At 41.9% G+C, this 19,471-nt stretch overlaps 1 protein-coding gene across 1 annotated transcript; it reads left to right on the top strand.

The window, feature by feature from the left end:
* The first annotated feature begins 305 nt into the window (after positions 1–305).
* On the top strand, positions 306–15,264 carry ATAD1 (ATPase family, AAA domain containing 1). Its single transcript, XM_009706564.1, has 9 exons — positions 306–581; positions 2,276–2,374; positions 2,652–2,772; positions 4,422–4,622; positions 5,754–5,860; positions 9,091–9,180; positions 11,152–11,202; positions 14,140–14,276; positions 14,833–15,264. The coding sequence occupies exons 1-9, from the start codon at positions 324–326 to the stop codon at positions 14,951–14,953; spliced, it is 1,185 nt and encodes a 394-aa protein (XP_009704866.1). The 5' UTR covers positions 306–323; the 3' UTR covers positions 14,954–15,264.
* Positions 15,265–19,471: the final 4,207 nt, after the last annotated feature.

Raw genomic sequence — 19,471 nt, 5'->3', positions numbered from 1 at the left:
ATGGGAATGTAAGCTTGGCACTGAAATAGAGTAATCTTTATTAGGATATTGTGTAGCCGAAAGGAATGCAGATTTCTTGAGGGAAGAGTGAAATCAGGGCGCCTTTTTGCATGTAGTCAGTCATCAAGTAAGGCCTCAAATCGTTGCTGCCGCTTCTTCTCTGCTTACTGAAAGTGGAAATGAAACCATTGTTACCCTCAGCGCTGCACATCTTAATCTTACAGAGTTTTATATGTTAGGGTTGTGCTATTGTTGAGATACTTCATTATAACTTCATGGTAAGCTTTATGCCCACTGTGTGCATGGGAAATATTTTTTATAAAATGGTGTTTAAATATAAGGCAGATGTTTTCTCAGCTTTAATTTTCTTTCTTTCTGTCCCTCCCGGCACTTTTTTACATTTAGTGTTGAGAGGCAAAATGGTCCATGCCGAAGCATTTTCACGTCCCCTGAGCCGGAATGAAGTGGTCGGATTAATTTTTCGTTTAACCATATTTGGTGCTGTAACATATTTTACCATTAAATGGATGGTTGATGCCATTGATCCGACCAGAAAGCAAAAAGTAGAAGCTCAGAAACAGGTAGGATTTTATTTGTAAATATTTCTGTGAAATGCTGTCTTGTTCACTACCGTTCGTAGAGAAATATGCTACCTGAAAACTGGTCTTGCAATAACCAACGAAATAATTGACAAAAGCACGTGGAATAGTCAAAAACCCTAGAATAATTTTTTAATAAATCTCAGGATCTAGGCTGTTAGTGTTTTCAGTGCTTACATTTTATAACAAGTTAAAATTTCTAGCCTGAAGCGGTGGAAAAACTGTTGAACTGGAGCGCAGTGTTGTCTCTAATTATCTGCGAGTGTGTGGTCCCGGTGCCATTTCTGCTTCTGACAACTTTGCTAAGCAGCAGTCACGTTAAATAATGCTCTCATCAGTCTTTTGCCTTTTTAAAACCTTGAGCAGAAATAACTTAATCCTCTGCTGCTTTTTGGCAACTTAATGGCAGAGGCAGGGACTGTAGTTAGTCATGACAAAGAGGAACACTGCTGTCCAAATGCGTTTTTAAGAATAGCTTGCACTTTGTCCCTCTCCCTCTGTTCTCCCCTCGCCCCCAGTAGCAGTCAAAATACTCTGGAAAGGGGAGAAAGAAAGTGAAAAGCCTCATTCCTTGTGTTGAACTAGAATGATTCATGAGGGTTAATGCTCTGGGAAAAGATTTAGGTGCATTTCAGAACCACAAGTTAAATGTTTCCTTTGGAAAGTACTGAAGGAAATGTTGCAACATTTAAATTTTTTTTTTTTCCTCTGGCTGACACAGATTTCACAGATTCAAACAGCAGTTTGGAGCAACCTAATTCTGTTTTGGGTGGTTTTTCTTTTTTAATGAAATCTTTGGTTGAAAAATTGGCCTCACTTTAAAAAATCAGTTTTCACAATCTGTGCTAGTGTCAGCTGTTATATAAGAGGTTGCAATATCCCAAAAGCGTGTCAGACTTAACCGCAAGTTTGAGTATAAAGAGAAACTGAATTGTGAAAGCTTGTTGACACAACAAATGACTTTCCCTTTTAAATTGGGAAAAAAGAAAACATGAATACATAGAAAAAAATCGACTGGCTTCTGTGAACTATCTTTGGGGTTTTTTTGCCTCAAAAATATATTCATCTCTCCTTGATACAGTGCTGTGGAGGTTTGGGGGCCAGGCATGCTTATTATAGTAACACAATTGTATCTCCCATTAAAGTGTGTGTGTATTATTTGCAGGGTTGTGAATGAAGATAATTAAGCATGTGAAAGAACTCTAGAGTTCTATTTAATAACAAGTTGCAGGCTTTTCACCTGAATCCTGTACAAAGTTGGTAAGGACTAATGGGCCTTTTTTACGTGTAACGTACCCGTGTCAGCTTCGGAAGCTCCTGTAGAGGTGATGGAAGTGATTCTGTACTGAGGTTACCTCTGTGTGTGCAAACCTGTTCTGAACAGCAAACCCTGTGTTTCAATGTTCCTTTTGTTGTTTTTCAGGTCATAATGTGTGACTTGTGGATTTGGGGGTGGGAGGGCTGGTGTGACACTGATGGGAACTGAGACATATGACTAAGTTTCACTCAAGTGACAGCAAGTCATTAGGAAATAGCAGAACCTTCTGCTTCAGAAAGACTTAACCTCTTTTCAGATGTGACTTATAGAGAAGCTTTCCAGACTCCAAATAGCAGTTCTTTAAAAACTAGTTTTTTAATCAAGCGTTCCATTTTTCTTGGCGTTTTATTTCCCCCAGGCTGAAAAACTGATGAAGCAAATTGGAGTGAAAAATGTCAAGCTTACTGAATACGAAATGAGTATTGCCGCGCATCTCGTAGACCCACTTAGCATGCATGTAAGAAACTGTTTTCCGTGTTACTCCAATGAAAGCACTTCAGACGTGGAAGATCTTGATTTTGACTTTGGTTTACGTTACTTGTCATATATGTATCTATGGAAATACATAGGAAATATTTCTGTAATTTAAAACTAAAATTGCATCATTGAGAGCAGAGGTTTTTTGATCATTTGTCTTTTTTATTTTTGAAGCCTTGCACTATTTTTAAGCTTGTGGATATTTCTTTTTGACAGGGACTATGATGACCATTTCTAATGCTGTTTTTCCATATTAGGTAACCTGGGGTGATATTGCAGGCTTAGATGATGTTATTACAGATTTGAAAGACACTGTCATTTTGCCCATCAAGAAGAAATACTTGTTTGAGAATTCCAGGCTCTTACAGCCACCAAAAGGTAGGAAGGAAATGTTACCGATTTATATGTTGGTATTAAAAAAAGGGGGTTGGGGGGGGGGGGGGGGAAGTTACAGTTATCCAGAAAGGAAAGAGGAAGTGGGTTAACAGTCCAAAGTGCAACCATTAGGACTCACGCCAGGGAAAACCCTCAGGTTTTTCCTCTTCTCTTGCCATGAAATCAAGATCTAGTGAGTAATTTGTGTCTTAATAATGGAGCAATAGTTGCTTTTCAGTTACTGATGTTACATTTTGGTGCACTAATCTGTGTAGCCTGCGTTTTTAACTGCCTAAATTGTTGATTATTTTTTTCTCCTTATATCCAGTCTTGGCCTTTGACAGAGGTGAGCTATAACTCTGCCGTACAGCTTTGTACACTTGGTTAACATTTCTACGATGTCATATAAACGTTTGTCAAAAACATAAGACGTCAGTGTGAGCTAATATTGCAGATGTCTCTCAGTTCTAGTCCTAGAAATTCCAGTCATTCAAAGAGACAGAGATCCCATTTTTATTCTGGAGATCCCTTGATTTTCTCTGGAGTTGAGTTGCACAGTATTGAGGCAGTAAGGAAACCGGCAGGTGATAAATTATCTTTCCAACAGTAAAACAGAAGTTGGACTCTCTGTGCTGGAATGCTTGCAGCCATATGTGCTATATGTTACTGCAAACAAGCAGAATTTGAACCTAAAATGTTGGACAAAATGCCAAAGTTAGTCCAGGGCTCAGAGCACTAAACAATAGTCTTCTGAAAAGTCTCTGAAAATTATTAATTAATAATTAATGTATCTGTTGTGACCGTCTCAGTTTTGTGTCCTACGTGATGGAAAAAGAAGAGCTTTTGTAACTGGTTTAGTTTTTCCAGGCTACTTTCTGTTTAAGTCACAAATTGAAGCTGTCTGGAAAATTACTTCAATTTCATGATCTAATAAGCTGAAGGAAAAAATTATTTTTTATTTATCTTTTTAAAGCAGACTTTCCCTATAGGGCAGGCTCCCCAGTTTTATTAGTGGCTTGCACTGTGTGTTAATAGGAAGTCATTGCTTCAGAGTAATTATGTTTGTGGTTGTCAGTCACATAAACAGAAGAAAAAAACACCACCTAGTAATCCTCTGTGTTTCAGGCTTGTTTGACTTAATTTTTTTTTTCTTTAAATTGTTTTCTTTGCAACTATGTTAGAAAAACACTACTGTGAATTATTTCACTATGACAAGTTTAAAAATAATATGAGATGTCGTATTTAATTGTGGGTAATGGGTTTAAAATGTTCTTGGGCTCCTTCCCCCACCCCATGCTAAGTTTTATTAGCAAGGCTGAAACTGGCTATAAACAGGGCCTGTCAGATGCTTACAGGAAATAAATAGGGGTTTAGTTTTACGTAACCTTTATAGTCACAGTAATAAAACAGTCATCTTTCAGACAAAAGTCTCCCTTCAATTTCACCGTACCTATTTTTAGATATCCTTAGCTTTAATTTTGTAATAAAGATACCTTAAATAACTCTGTATTTGATTTGATGGAAAACTGTGTAACTTTTTTTTTTATCTTTTAAAACTTGGATAAAATACAAGCCTGGGCATTATCAGGTCTGTTGTACCAGTGCATGTTTTCTGTAGTGAATAGAGAGCATTAACACCGTTACATTTTCAGGAGTACTTCTCTATGGCCCTCCTGGTTGTGGCAAAACGCTGATCGCCAAAGCTACAGCAAAAGAAGCAGGTTGTCGATTTATTAATCTCCAGCCTTCGACACTGACGGACAAATGGTATGGAGAGTCTCAAAAACTGGCTGCTGCTGTCTTCTCCCTTGCTATAAAGCTCCAACCATCCATCATTTTTATTGACGAAATAGGTAAAAATTGATCTTTTTTTTTGTGAGTAACTATAGCAGACATTAAACTGTAGGTTCAAGTTGATTTGTGTATTGATCTACTGTCATCTTTTCCTTAAAAAGAGTGATAATGGAACAAGGTTTAGTAATATAAATAGTATTGTAAAGTAATAGTGGCAAATTAGGAAAAACAGTGTATTTCTTCCTCGTGTTAGTGGAGGAAATTACAAGTAGAAGAAGTTGCTACTTATTTTTGGTTGGGCTAAGGTGGTTCATGAGGAAAGCTTTTCTTCTGTCGAGGAAACTACTTATTCAGGAAACCCATCACCAAATACACTTCAGTGCTTCTGCTGTGAGGACACATAACGGAAAATAAAATACAAGTTTGGGAGAGCTCAGGAATAATCGTTTAATAAGGCTGAAGAAGTAGGAGGGGAAGTTCAGCTAGAAAGACCGCTAAGGTGCCAGTTGTTCAGCAATGCGTTTGGACTCGTCACGTTAGTGTTTAAATCCCTGAAAACTTGAGCAGTTCAGTTAAAATTGCTCGTTGTCTCCTAACACTAGAACTTCTTAGAGTTGTACAGTTTGCAGAAAAAGAGCCTGACGAAGCTTTTACCCCTTCCACAGTTTAGGTTTATGAAGGGCCTATGTTCTTAAAGCTGTTTTTTGTATAGGTGTGAAAAATGTGGTGTTTTTCTAGCTGTTGGAAATTCTTTAAGCAACCACTAGCAGAGTTATTAGAGCTCTGCATAACAAGGTATATAGCCTACTTTACGTCTGTCCTGCAGCTTGCTGTTCTCCTGTGCTTTGGTGTCTTCTAGCTTGCCAGGCTCTGAATGCTTCCATCTCTGCATGAGAAATTAAGGTGCAAGTTAACACTTTCCATGAATTCAGGAAAGTGGAAAATTTTGAGCGCAAGATTTGGGACAGTCGTGTGATAGGTACATACTTGTGTAATGTGTTTAAAGGATGTGCTTAAAAATACAGTGAGATCCTACTTTCCTGTTCTTCATCGTAGGAAATATTTCTCATTTGTTGACAAATAGTATTTGTAAGATAGAGAATAGCACGAGTCTGCACGTGGGAAATCAAACAGCATCGTTTCTGTGGCAGGATTGAAAGTAAACTGCTTTACTGAATCCTTCAATACAGATTCCTTCTTACGAAGTCGATCGAGTTCTGACCATGAAGCTACAGCTATGATGAAAGCTCAGTTCATGAGTCTGTGGGACGGACTGGACACCGATTATAACTGCCAAGTAAGTACAAAGGATGACAGGAAAAGTAATGTGATTCTTCCCTCTTGGTTATTGCGCATTGAGCCTTTTGGGAAGAGTAGCAGATTGTATATAGTAATAATTGCCAAAAGACTTTCTTTACCTGTCAGTGATTACCAATATATTATGGGAATGAGATGAGTTACATTAATAGATGATTTTTCTTCTGGAGAAGACTGGTTTTGTAGGTATTTTCGTTTTGATTGAGAGGTATTATTTTCAGAAGTGTCTCAAGTCTCAATAATATAGCTGTATAGTTTGAGCTGTCAAAATTGAGAGTTTTTAAACTGATTTGAAAAATATTTTGTCAACAATATTTTCTTCAGGTGAAGTGAATCTTTGATTTCAGGAAAGATATTGAAAGATCTGAGTATTCATCCCAGTTGCAGGTTGGTTGGTTTGTTTCCAGAAAAGCATTAGACTAGCATTAGGCAAGCACTAGACTCTCGAGTTAATCTGAAAGGGTGGAGAAGTTGATGTTATCAGAAGACAAATTCTGTTAAATGGAGCTGTGCTTCCACCCTGTTTTTCCTGTACGCTTCCATCCCCCTCCCGTAATCTCAACAGAAGTATTGTATTTTGGAGAAAAAAAGAAAATACAAAAGCTGCTGGTGCTGCAAAAGCGAACAAACAAAAAACATTTATGAAATAAATTACTTGAATATAGCATAGGTGAAAGCCTGCTTGGTATGTTTCTGAACTGTCACCTGGAGCAATCTTTTTAAGGCCTTTAAAAGGATGTTTATTCTCCAATTTTAAAATTTTCAGCCTTTTTAATCTGTGTTTTTCTGTGAAGTTCCGATGCTCTGACCTCTGTTAGTTCTTTCTTTGTAAAATCTGCTTTTCCTTCCCTCTCAAGCTTGTGCTAAAGATTGGGGTTTTTTCAGTGGATTTTTAAAAAACTGAGTAGAACACAATGAACATATATATATTGAGGAGCTTTAAAGCAGAGTGTTTGCTTACCATTAATGAGGCCAATGATATGAACGCATAACTGGAAGCTAACATGGTCTTGCAAGCACATATTTCTTCCAGTGTTTGAATGTATTGTCTTTTTTCCCAATATACTGACAGCTTCTTGGAGCAAGTCAAATTGTTCATCCCCCACAGTAAGACAATATGTCGTCTTACCCGACTCTTGAGTTCAGTATACAGAGCCTGAACAAGTCACTCTTGTCCTTCACTCGTATGCCTCTGCAGGGTAGGGAGCCACCGAAGTAAAATGCAATGCAGACAATTGGCTGGAGACACTGCAGGGGTTGATTCAAGTTTCTGGGGAGTTTTTCAGCAGGATTGTTTTGTTTCAGTACCGTATTTCAGGCTCCTCCCCGAGATGTCATTGCAATTCAGGAAGTGTTCTTTAGGCGATGGTTTTGACATTTGCATTGTCTCAGTTTTTGACAGCCAGCTCGCTGGGCTCCTTTGTTAATTACAAATGTTGACTTGGGAGCTTTGGGTTGCTTGTCTGATTCTTGCCAAGGAAATTTCCTTTGAGTAGGGATTAAATTTGGCTTTTGTTACAGTAACAAAAATTCCAAATGCTTAGGAGGAAATCGTAAGTAGGTGTGATGAATGTTATTTGTTCCTGTGTTGATTGCACCTGTAAAGCATGCTCAGCTTTGGGCTAAACCTGCCAAGGATATAGTCTTGAGTCTGGTGGGAACTTGGGGCACAGTGCCTGGAAAACAGAGTTGTGATGCTTGCAGGGATGGTTCAAGTCTGGAAACCCCATACTGCCACATTTTCACACTTGCAGAACCTAGGGACAAAGCCAGTTTTGGGAAGGCTCCTCAACTCTGGTAGCGTAGAGGGAGCAACACTTCGGGACCAGTGTTGGGCCTCAGTGCAGACCCCAGAGAATCACAGCATGGGTACAGTGAGCATGGAATGGTTGGGTTGGAAGGGACCTTACAGACCATCTGGTTCCAACCCCCCTGCCATGGGCAGGGACACCTCCCACCACACCAGGTTGCTCACAGCCCCATCCAACCTGGCCTTGAACACTTCCAGGGATGGGGCAGCCACAGCTTCTCTGGGCAACCTCTGCCACTGCCTCACCACCCTCACTGGGAAGAATTTCTTCCTAATCTCTCATCTAAATCTTCCCTCTTCCAGTTTAACACCATTGACTCTTGTCCTATCACTCCAGGCCCTTGTCAAAAGTCCCTCTTTGCAAGAGGCCGCTCAACCAAACATTACCTTGTGTTTGGCACGCAGGCAAGCCCCAAGTGCTTGCACGCATAACGCTTTCTAGAAGGTGAAGACTGCCAGAGGCCTGGTGAAAAATGCACCTTTTGGCTTTTTCTGTGCATAGCAATTTACCACCAGATAATTAAACCTCTAGGTGGCATGGTGACTCTGCTCCGGGACACGCAACCCAGCCTGGCCAGGGGCTGCTGGAGCTGCCAGGGCTGGCTGCGGAACAGTGACCTCAAACAAAAGACCAGAAGCATGTCAGGAAAGTGTATTGATAGGAGATTAATTTCCCTGACATTTGTCACTTTCGTGACTGGGTTATTTACAATGTACATAACTTACAATAACAAATGAAAGAACAGGGCTGATGTGAATGGGAAGTAAATTTGTTCTTAAACTAATAACTGGAACGCAGTCAAATGAGGTAAATACTCTCCTTGTATTGAACTTGGCTTGTGCACATCTAACGCGCTGCTGTTAGAGTATACCAGTGCATATAGGTTCTTAGTGACTTTTAATGCCTTTTTTTTATGCTTAAAAAAAAGAAACAATATTTTAATGCATGCAAAAGCTGCCAGTTTGGTCGTCCTGGTGAACTGATTCCCTTTCTTTTTTCAACACAGCGCAAAAATGCCACATTTTTTAATACCTTATCAAAACATCTCCTTTCCAGTTCCTTCCAGACCACTAGGAACTAGAGAGACATCGCCAAGACTTATAATCAGACGCTTTGGGTTACTGCTTAGAGTTTGAACATTCAAATTGGGCTCAGAAGGCTTCAGACTAACGTAAAAATCTCCACCCAGATGGTACTCTGGGGTACCAATGCTCTCTTAAGCTACTTGTTTAAATCCAGTTGCTGAAATCAGTACCAAGAAACCTTATGTAACATCTTTAAATGTCGATGTTCTTGATAAAGTGTGGAGGAGCCACATGTCTGGTTTTGAAACTCCAATACCGCGATGTTTTCAAAAGCTGGTTTCAGGCTGACTCGTTTTTTCTGTTGATGTATACAGGTAATAGTGATGGGAGCCACCAACCGTCCTCAAGATCTTGACTCTGCCATCATGAGAAGAATGCCGACCCGGTTTCACATCAACCAACCTGTAAGTCATGCCAGGTTTGCCTGAACAGTGTGCCTAGTGGCTGAACTACAGGCAGGTGCCTTATCAGCCAGGAAACGCACGTCTCTTCTTTTTCAAAGAAATACTGTATTATTTTGATCTGGTTTTAGTTTTTTTAGAAGCACGTATATAACTTGTCTTTTTAAGGTGAAGTTTCGGACAGAAATCTTGATTCCTTGGGTCTTTTATCTGAAACAACACCATGTGCTCTGAGAGCTTCCATTTTCTTCATCTGTAAGAATGGAGTGGCACTCTGGAAAGAGCTTAGTTTTAACTTGAAAACAACCACAAAAAGCACCAAAATGATTGCACACACTTGCCTACGGATGGCTGAGAGTGGCAGTCAAGTTGGAAAGTGTCAAGAAGCAGGTTCATATTGAATACCATTTATACCTTCTGGATACACAGTAGTTAGTTTTCAAGGAGAGAAGAGGGAATGAAATCTGCACATCAAAGCCTACCTACATGCTGCTCAAACCTTTCCACAGTCAGGCACAGCAAGCAATCTAGAAAACTGGTTTTATTCTGTGTATGATTTATGCCAGACAGGCAGTAATTAAGGTCTTTATCAGTTAGACCAGCCGTCACAAGGTTACCCTTACTATAAATTTTGTTACTGCCATCCTTTTCAAGGTATTTTAGTTGCCTTCGAACACTTCGCAGTATCACAAGGCATTTTTATATCAATATTATAAAGAGTTCAGTCATGGTTGTCAGTATTCCCTTCTGGCTACAGAAATACCCTTCATTATTCGTTTTTTGTAGAAACTTAGAGACAAAACTGGACGAGTAAAACTCTTACTGATTGTGCAAGAGAGCAGTTGTGTTCCCAGACCCATTTTGTTTGAACTGGCTTTCACTCCTTGTGGGTGGATACTTTACAAAACAAAGCATTTATAACCTAGTAACCGCTTTTCTGCGATGCCTGCTTATAGGGTTTCATACACCTTACTCATCTTCACATTTTCCTTGAATTAGTAAGGGGCAGGGATGTGTATTTGAGTACTTTATCGTGTCTTTAGAACTGTCGTTAGAAGGATGAATTATCCGCAGGTAACAGTGCCTCAGGATATTACAAGGGCTGGCTCCCTCTCCTGGGGTCAGAATTGCAACAGGAGGTGTCACTTAGGGCACAGGCACATAATTTTCCTTACCCCACTACAGCCGTATTACGAACTTACTGCTTGTCTCTTTTTCTTTTCTACGGGACTTTGTGATACAACCAAGATCGGTCACAGCTCTTTTATTGAGGGCCAAGATAATTTGTGTGCTGTGGATTGAAAGTGTGCACAGGTAGTATCACTGTAGAGTAGCTAAAGCCTTGCAGATTTTATAACTCAGTTTGAGATGAAAATGCCTGAAATTACTCATAAGAAATACCTCTGCAAGGCAGAGGGAAATGGAAGTATTTTTTGAGAGAGAGTATCAACGGTTCAGCTGCCAGAGTATCTATCGGGTAGTTTTTTCCCTTTTTAACAATGAAAGTGAATCTAGGACAAGTTTGGTTTTGGGAGACACAAAACCCAGTTTCTTTGGTGCCTGTGTTTTACCTTGCTAGTAAGGAAACGCTCAGGACTTAGCTGTTTCTTTCAGTAACCTCATTGCAGTATGTGATTTATATTGCTTAAAATTTCCTGAGCATCATCTGTAGATTTAAATCTATTATTATTTTTCTTTAAGCAGAACAGTTTATCCTCTTCATCTGATTTAGCCAAGTACTGAAAGCATCCCCTAGATCTAGAGAGTCTGGCCACCGTTAAAGATGATGGGAAATCTTTGGAGACAGCTGCTTGCACTTAGGGCAAAGTAAGACTAACTGTCAGTGCCTTTCTCCTTTTCCCTGTAGTTAGTGTAAATGTGTATGTGACTGAAAGCCCACGCAGTGCAAAATTGAGATAGATGTTACGTATGTTTATTTTTGTACTCTAATAACTTTAATCTCTTTTGTTTAAGGCTCTGAAACAAAGAGAAGCTATCTTGAAGCTGATTTTGAAAAATGAAAATGTAAGTAGACTTCTTTTAATGGTTAATTTGCTGAATTACTGTTGTCATGAGTGCAAGCTCTAGAGTTGTAGAAAACATCTTTTATAACTGACTGTCTTGGAGCAAGGTACAGATTACCTGCCAGGGTATTTCTGATTGTAACTTGGGAGTCTTTTGTAGGTTGTGACGTTAAAGGGAAACAGTGGATGTGCCTACTGGTTTAAGCATGAGCCTCGGTCAGAGCAGCAGTCTTGGATTTTGTGGTGAATCATCGTCTCCGAGGAAAATTACTTAATTTCTCTGTCTTCATTTTCTTGTTATATAACCAGATAATGTACTTATCTCTCTAAAGATGGTGGAGGTGAATCATGTTTTGAAATCACTTTGATTAGTGAAAGAAATCTCAAGACATTGTGAAGCAGGGAGAAGATACACTGATTTCTTGGGTTTTTTTAACTCTCTACAGTCTCTTGGCTCAAATCAAGAAAGGTAGAATGACATTTTTTGACAGTGCTGCTTTTTGCACTTTGATCCGTAGTTCATATTTCCTTTAGAGGAAAACTACTATGGACGTTTTTACTAATATTGTATGGTGTTTGTGTCATCATCTGCATCCCAAGATGAGGGGAAGGGGTAGGTGGGACCACATCTGGTATTGTCTGTGGGCAGGGGATGGCGCCTATATTATCAGAGGTTCCTGCCAAATTTAGTCTGCAGCACTAACTCTCTTGAAACTAATGTTGCAAAGTGTCTCTTGTTTGAGGTCTATCGTAAAACTAATTTACGTTTTTTAAGCGGCCTAAAAATCACAGCTCATCATTGCAAATGGCTGAGATATTGGGGAGGTTGCTTTGCAAGTGGTCATTTTGAATTGCTTGTAGAGGATTAGAATACAGTTTGGCTTTTTTGCAAAATACTAGACATAGGTGTGAAAACGGAACTGCTGCGAAAGGAGTTGTCGAGGAAGAGCTGACCTATTTGCAGAAAATCTCAAAACAACGTAAAATGTCTTTTGCAAGCCGGGATCTCAGACCCAAATTCCTCTTCAAGAGCTGTTAGGGAGGGATGGCAAATAATAGACCTTATACAGGCTCCCTGAATATCTACAGCCACCCAGCCCTTGCACGCAAGTGACTCTGTGGCTCCTTTGCCTCAGCAGCTGGGCCTGGCAGTTGCAGCACCTTGGCCTTAAGGCCTTCAGCAAAAACCTAAATCAGCTCCTGAATATGGACCTGAAAGAATGCAAGGTATATCAAACATCTGGCAGTGAATCACAGCCACAGAAAGAACATTTTTCAGGGCCGGGGGGGGAAATCAGCCTGTATTGGTTATCCCATAGGAGGAAGAATTGGATCTCTGAAGCCCAGCTTGCTTTCAGCCAGGATGACAAACTTCCTGGCAGCCCTTCACATGACAGATGTAGTCATGCCCTCCATTTTCCTTGCCTGTCTTGATATCTTGATTCGTCTTTCTCACTCCAAGGGAAATCCTCGTTAACACCTGTACGCAACACACCCATTTTCTATTTATTCTTAGCCAGCTGAGCTGCTCCGTTCAATTCTTGATGGCCTTCAGCCCCATGGTGAGCAAATACATTGCAGAGCCACAGCGGACCGTCACTGGCTTCAGTATTTGTGTGCAGGATCCCGCTTTAAAGCAAAGCGCTTTAAGACAGCCAGGCTATAATGTCTGTGGGAGGCACTTTGGTGTAAGCCAGCCGCCGCTTTTGCCTTTATTTCCATGCCCGGGGAGCCAGATGGCTCACTCCAGACCCAAACCAGGGCTCTGCGTGCTGAGCTGTAGGTCAGGGAGCTGGGGTTCAAGTACAAGCTCAAGATGGGAGCCAACAGGACAGTATCACTATAACCCTTGTCCTTCAAGAAAAGCAGGAGGAACGGCGCGGAATTGGAAGGGTGCTCAGTGGATGTTGGCGCGTTCTTGGGTTATCCTGGAGAGCGCGTGGGTTGAAGGGGGAGCTGGAAGCAGCAAAGATTACACCTGGGGCTTTGCCTTCACCACCACAGAATAGTTTCCCTCTTAGAAGTCATCCCAGAATTTCAACCTTTTGTTAGACTAGTTTGGCTTTATCTTTTTGAAAAGGAAATACTGATGTGTTGGAAAACATGCTGGAAGGGGCTGTTATCGGAGACTCTGTAAACGGACTGAATAAAGAGGAGGTCTTGGCTGAAGAGGGTTCAACCTGATCCAGTGCATGGAGTTAGACACTTTAGTTTGCCTCCAAATTCCCCGTTTTGTGGTTGTACAAAGTAGGAGCAGTTGTTCAGTAACTCAGCAGACAACTGAGGTGCTGAGGTAGTGATCAACTGCTCTGGAAGTTCTTATCCTGCACTGAAAGGTGACAACAACAAACAGTAAATGTGACGGGAACTTTTTTCAGCCTTGCTGGTCAAAAGACATGTTTATGAAGACAACAATGCGCTCTTTCAAATAACGTAAGAAAAGGGCTGTGGCTGTGAAAGGAGACCTGTTGGGTAGTGTTCATTGTCTGCAGATAAAAAAATGCGCTTAGGGTCTGATCAAGCCCTTTACCAAAAAAAACCCCAATGCCGTTGCATGAAAGTTGTGTGGGCGTTTGGGAAAAGGGGTCATTATTTCTGTGATCCAGTTCTTGCCATCCAGTAGGCTTCCAAATCCGCACAGGAGTTTTGTCAGTAACAGAATATACCAATATGATGGTTCGCTTTCGGTTGCCTGTTTTTTTTTTTTTTTAATCAGCTACAGAGTTTTATGAGATAAGGCATCAGATTCATGTAATGAAATGAACTACTTGAAGGGTTCAAAGTGTAAGTTAATAAAATAATGTTCTTTTAGTCCTCAAAAGGAGTTAAGACTGAAAGAGGGCAGGTAGAAATACTTGGAGGTGACTGTTCCTTGTCCTTGATGAACAAAGTAAATGACTTCAGAGTTTTCATGCTCTGACCTCTTGTTTTTTGACAGGTGGACAGGCGTGTAGATCTCCTAGAAGTTGCCAAAGAGACTGACGGCTTCTCAGGCAGTGATCTGAAAGAAATGTGCCGGGATGCGGCACTCCTCTGCGTCAGGGAATATGTCAATTCTGCCTGTGAAGAAGAGACGTATGTGTCTTTATTCTGTCTGTTACGATAGCGGAGCAGCAACTGAGAGTGCTCCTGGTGCTACACGCTGTCCGATGATTAGTTTGTATTTTCTGATTTGAGTTGGAAACTTACAGAGGTATAAAAAACCTTGCTCTGATTCGTAGAAAGCAGGAGGTTCTCTTTTTCTTGACAAATGGCCACTATACAACAACAACAAAAAAAAAACCCAAGTAGTAAGTTAACCTTATTCATTTTGACTATTAAAATAAGACTGTTTGTTCCAAGGTGTCAAGCTTGAGGTGGCATGAACCAAGGAGTGATATTACTGCATTGTATTACCAGGTTTAAATGCTGGTAACGCTCTTGCATGCACATAACTCCCCTCGCTGTGATGTTCCTCTGATTATCTCCCGTACTTGCAGGTGACTACGCTTCCAGTGTCATGCTGGATCCGTGTCAGAGCTGCTGTTTTCAATGATGACTTCTCATTGTTTGCATAGCTGTTACACGGCACCCGAATCATTCTCTTGCCTTTTTTTTTTTTTTTTTTCCCCTTCTTTCTCTCCTTTTAAAGCCATGACGAAGATGAAATTCGGCCTGTGCAGCAGCAGGATCTCCACAGGGCAATTGAGAAGATGAGAAGATCCAAGGATGCCACACTGCAGAACGTTTTGATGCACGTTAGTTTAGATTAAGACAAAGGAGTGTGTTTGCGGTTTCTGATGTGATTTAGTTTGGCTTCTGTAATCAGTTAGCAAAAACAATGTCAGGGGGTGGGAGCCGGGGATGTTCCTTGAATTAAAGGAGTTCTGTTTCTGGAATTGTTTTTATACAACAAATTCTAAGTTATTGAACTTTTGTCATGCACAACTAGAAGTGTAACAATAGATCATGAAGTGGAACAATTACAGCCCAGACCAAGAGCAAACTGCCTGTGTCTTGTCCCGTAATCGAAACACTGTGGAGCCTTAAAGCAGGTTCTGACGTGGTGCGTGGGGTCGGCGGCTCACCGGTGCGGAGGGGAGACAATTCGTTACCAGTTTGTGTATATATGTACGAGTGTGTGTGTATGTATTAAATGTATATATCCACACATTTATTTTTTTTTATATATAGACATAATCTGTAGATAACTTGAGTATGGAAAATCTTTTCTACTTACTGAATCAAACCAAACCAGAAGATGTATAGATGAAAGATTCGTCGATACTCAGTTCACATTTACTTCTTCCTTTCAGCAGCAAATACAAAGATAGAAATTCTGCTTCTAGAAGAACTTTCAGGCGAAATTTGAAATGTTACTGATTTTTTCCTTTCACATGACCACTTGAAACCTGGTGCCATTTAGTAAAGATAGTAAACTACTGTAAAAATGTTTGAATACTTTTTGTTTTGTATGAATTCTGCTTTTTAAATGAATGCTGGTTTTCTTTTTCCCTTGATGTGAGTAATTAGAGCAGAATCTTAACCGGTCTTTCATAAAGCCCCACGTACTATAAGCTCTCTGAAATGGTGGCTTTTTCTGATCTATTGTGCGTTGTAACGAGGGCTTGCTGCTATTTTAATCTCCTCTGGAAAGACCCACTGCTGCACTGTGCCATCGTACCATGAAGTGTCATACGCACAGCTCTGAGGCGCGGGGGGCGTTTTGTGATGTTTTGCTCTGTCACATGCTCTGATCTGCAGCGTGGAAGAGAAGGGCATGGGGTTTAGGTTTATAAATGTGATTTAGCGATGTTCTGCTGTACTTGCTGGTAACAGTTTTAGTAGATTCATGTAACGTTATGTAGCGATGAAGGCAAAGGGTTAAAAATGTAAGTGGCAAAAGTGTTTTGGTAAAGTTATTGTCAGTAGGTTTTCAATAACTCGATTTTTCCGTCTTATAATATTCTGAATTGTGCACTGATTCAACACAAATCTGTAACCGGGATTGTTCAAACCCCCGGGGTGGTACACTGCGTCACAGCTCTGCTAGCAACGGAGGGAAGGTGAGCATTGAAAGCGGGATAACGATGTACGATGTAAAACGAAATGCACTGCAAAGTAAAATAAAGACAGCTGGAGCCAGCTGTTGTACGGTATCGGGTGCTGGTGACAACTTCCATTAAGCACGGCTTTCTCACTGCTGTCCTTTTGTCTGGCACACTGGTTATGTCACGCGCCAGGTGCGGCAGGTCTTAGTTTGACCCAATTTAATCTCCTTGGGTACCGAATGTGGGCTTTTTAAAAACAATTTAGCAATTACTTTGCTTTTTTGATATGGGGGAAGAAGTCTGTGGTAAATGCGTCTTGCTCTAAGACATGGACGTAGGGAGATCAGGTGCATGAGAAATACCGGGCTAGGGAAATCTAAAAAGGCTGGGACAGGGAATGCGTAATCCCGCCTGTCACGTTAGCGACGGGGATGTACGCCAATGCGAACTCTGGGAGAGCCCGAGTTCAGGGAGTAGCCTTAAAATGAAACGTGGAACTAGTGCTGCTTACTGGCAGGTGGTTTCTCGGAAGGTTTGAATTGGCCACGGGCCAGGTGAGGCTCTCCAGCCCTTCGGTTGTTTTTCAGTGCCTGCTCTGACTGAAATTCTCCCAGCCTCTCTCAGTGGTGGTTACACCTGAGAAATGCCAGGCCGGTGCAATGACGCGGCTCGTCCTGCGCCTCCTCTTTTCAAGGTGCTTCCTACCTGGTCAGGATCCAGTGCCGGCAGCTGAAGAATGCCATCGTCTTGGGTTTTAACAGAGCGTGAAGTCTGTCCTCGAGGGAGTTTAAATGTCAACGGAGCGCACGGGAATAGGACCAAACCCTCGAGTGTTTGTACAGGCCAAGGGCATCTTCTGGTCACCGGCTGAGCTCTGATCGTTTTTGCATTTTTTTCTCCAAAAACCTGGCTATTCGCTTGCTGCCTGGCTCTTGCCTTTACCTTGTGCCTGTAATGCGGCGCTGCAGGCTCAAGGGACTGATTTGAAGAAGTGCAAGGGGTTATTTCTGACGGCCCCGAGGACGGTTACTGCAGCTGGAGCGTAACTGCCGCTTTTCCAGGGACTTTCTGTACTCTCCTACTCCTGCTGCTGCTTTGGGGGTCCTTGTCGAAGCATGGACCCTTCTGGTGGCTGGCTAGAAAAGCTGGGGAGGCGGCATGGTTTATCACGCAGGAACGTGGCCGCTTTAATTCCACGGCTCCAGCGGTTTAGTCCATGCTCCTCACCATTTGATCCTGCCTCTCCTTAGAGCGGAGGCTGAGCCTAACCCCTCTCCTGCGGCTCTAGCGCCAGTTGCTCAAACCCAGCATCCTTTCCACAGGCGTGGTCTAACCTCCAGTACTGAACTCCGAGTTGTAACGCAGAGTTTCATGTGAAACGGGTCTGTCTTGGGGGTTTAAAGGTTAAATCCTCCAGCAGGAAGAGGCAGAGACATTCCCAGCAGGTAAATCATTTGTTTAGGACCTGTTCAGCCATAGCGGTCACTGGTAGACTCTGTGGGTACAGTACAGACCTCACCTCAGTTGTCCCCGGGCTGTGAAGCCGCTCATCTTGCCAGTCCGATACGGCAGCACAAACGGAAACCTTCGGAGTAGTCTTAAGTAACAGGTAAATAAATGCTGTGTTTGCTTGCTGTGTGTTTCTGTTGATCTGTTTTCTGTAACCTTCACCAGTGTGTCCCTGTTTGAATTCTGTAAATAGTGCTTGGGGTTGATTTTTTTTTTTTTTTTTTTTTCTCTTTTTGCCTTGGTTTGGGCCAGGGGCTTGCTTGGGGAGCCGGGGATGCAGCCACCGGGCAGCCGAGGGTGAAGCCCGGGGTGCTCTGGATGAGGGGGGTGCTGGGAGCCCCAGAAGGGCAGCAGAAGACAGGGCGGTTATTACGCTTCTTAAATGTCACTTGTTCGACTCGACACAGTCCAGACAGCAAAAAGGGAAATTAGATGAGGTGGCCAAAGAAGAAAGGGGCTCCACGGTCGGCCTCGCTGCTGGTCCAGCCGTCGCCTGACCCGAGGCTGGAACGTGGCCGGGGGGGCTCCTGCCACTACAGACCAGTCGCAGCCCCAGATGAACCACGTGGGTTTAATTTTCCCCCAAAAAAATTACAAAGAATTAGTTATGCATATAAATATTTATTTGTACTAAAAGTGAGTATTTTGTAGCAGAGTATCAAGTTCAGAATATATTAAATCATGAGATGCATCAGTTGAGGTACAAATTCCAGTCTCATGTCTTTAATAAATACACTATATAAAAAAAAAAACCAAACTAAGTTTAATCAGAGGTAATCAGTACACTACGCTATTTTAAAAGCATAAAACAACATTTGTGTTTTGCTGTAACCATTTGAACCATTTGGATTTACTGTGGATTTATTTTTTTTACCCATTTGATTATTTTATGATGAGCGGCAACAGCACTATCTCACTACTTAAAAACTACAAAAAATGGAAGTATTGCTTTTGTCTTTCAGGTCCCTGCCAGAGGGCCCGAGTGTAAAAGGCACTTGGTGCTGGGTGCTTTCAGCTACTCACATGGGCGTTGCAGCATTTTTTTTGAGGTATAATACAGCTTTGGGCTCTTTGCTCCAAATACTTTTAAAAAAATTGTATTTAAAAAAAAACCCAACAAAACAGTTGACAAATGAAAAAAGACTTTTTGCAAAAGTATTCGCAATCATGTATGTAGTCTTGGCCGCTGTACCATGGCCACAGCAAAACAGGGTTTAGCTTGCGATGTAGCTCACTATCCTAAGTTACAAGCAGAAGCGTGATTGTTTTTACCGAGCGTAGATCCATTTGTAATTAAAACTGAAGTACAAGAGGAGAACGCTATTTCCATTTCATTTGAAACACATTCTGACCGGTCCTGGGGGCATCTACTAAAAAAAAAGGATGAGTACAAAAAATCATCATTTCAGGTTGTTGCAATAACTAACAAGCGCATAGGTGTCTTCCCCCGCTAAAAACCTCGCACCGCGGCTGGGGAGATGCCGCGCTCCTTGCCGCAGGATCGGCCCTTTCCCTGGGAAAACCTCCGCGGGGGTCAGGCAGGATGCCGAGGCGCAGGCGGGCGGCCGAGGGGCTCCCAGCCGTGCAGGACCTTGCACTCAAACCTCAACCTCAAGGCGCCGGTCCCAGCGGGACGTGCTTGGGGTGAGACGCAGACGGGGACCAGGTAACGCTTCGGTGTTGAGTCACGCCACTCGGCCCTGCCGGAGGTCACCGCAAGAGCTGGGAGTC

Source organism: Cariama cristata, unplaced genomic scaffold, assembly GCF_000690535.1.
Source record: "Cariama cristata isolate BGI_N322 unplaced genomic scaffold, ASM69053v1 scaffold12948, whole genome shotgun sequence".
Taxonomy (NCBI): domain Eukaryota; kingdom Metazoa; phylum Chordata; class Aves; order Cariamiformes; family Cariamidae; genus Cariama; species Cariama cristata.
This window is presented reverse-complemented; position numbering and strand designations above follow the sequence as displayed.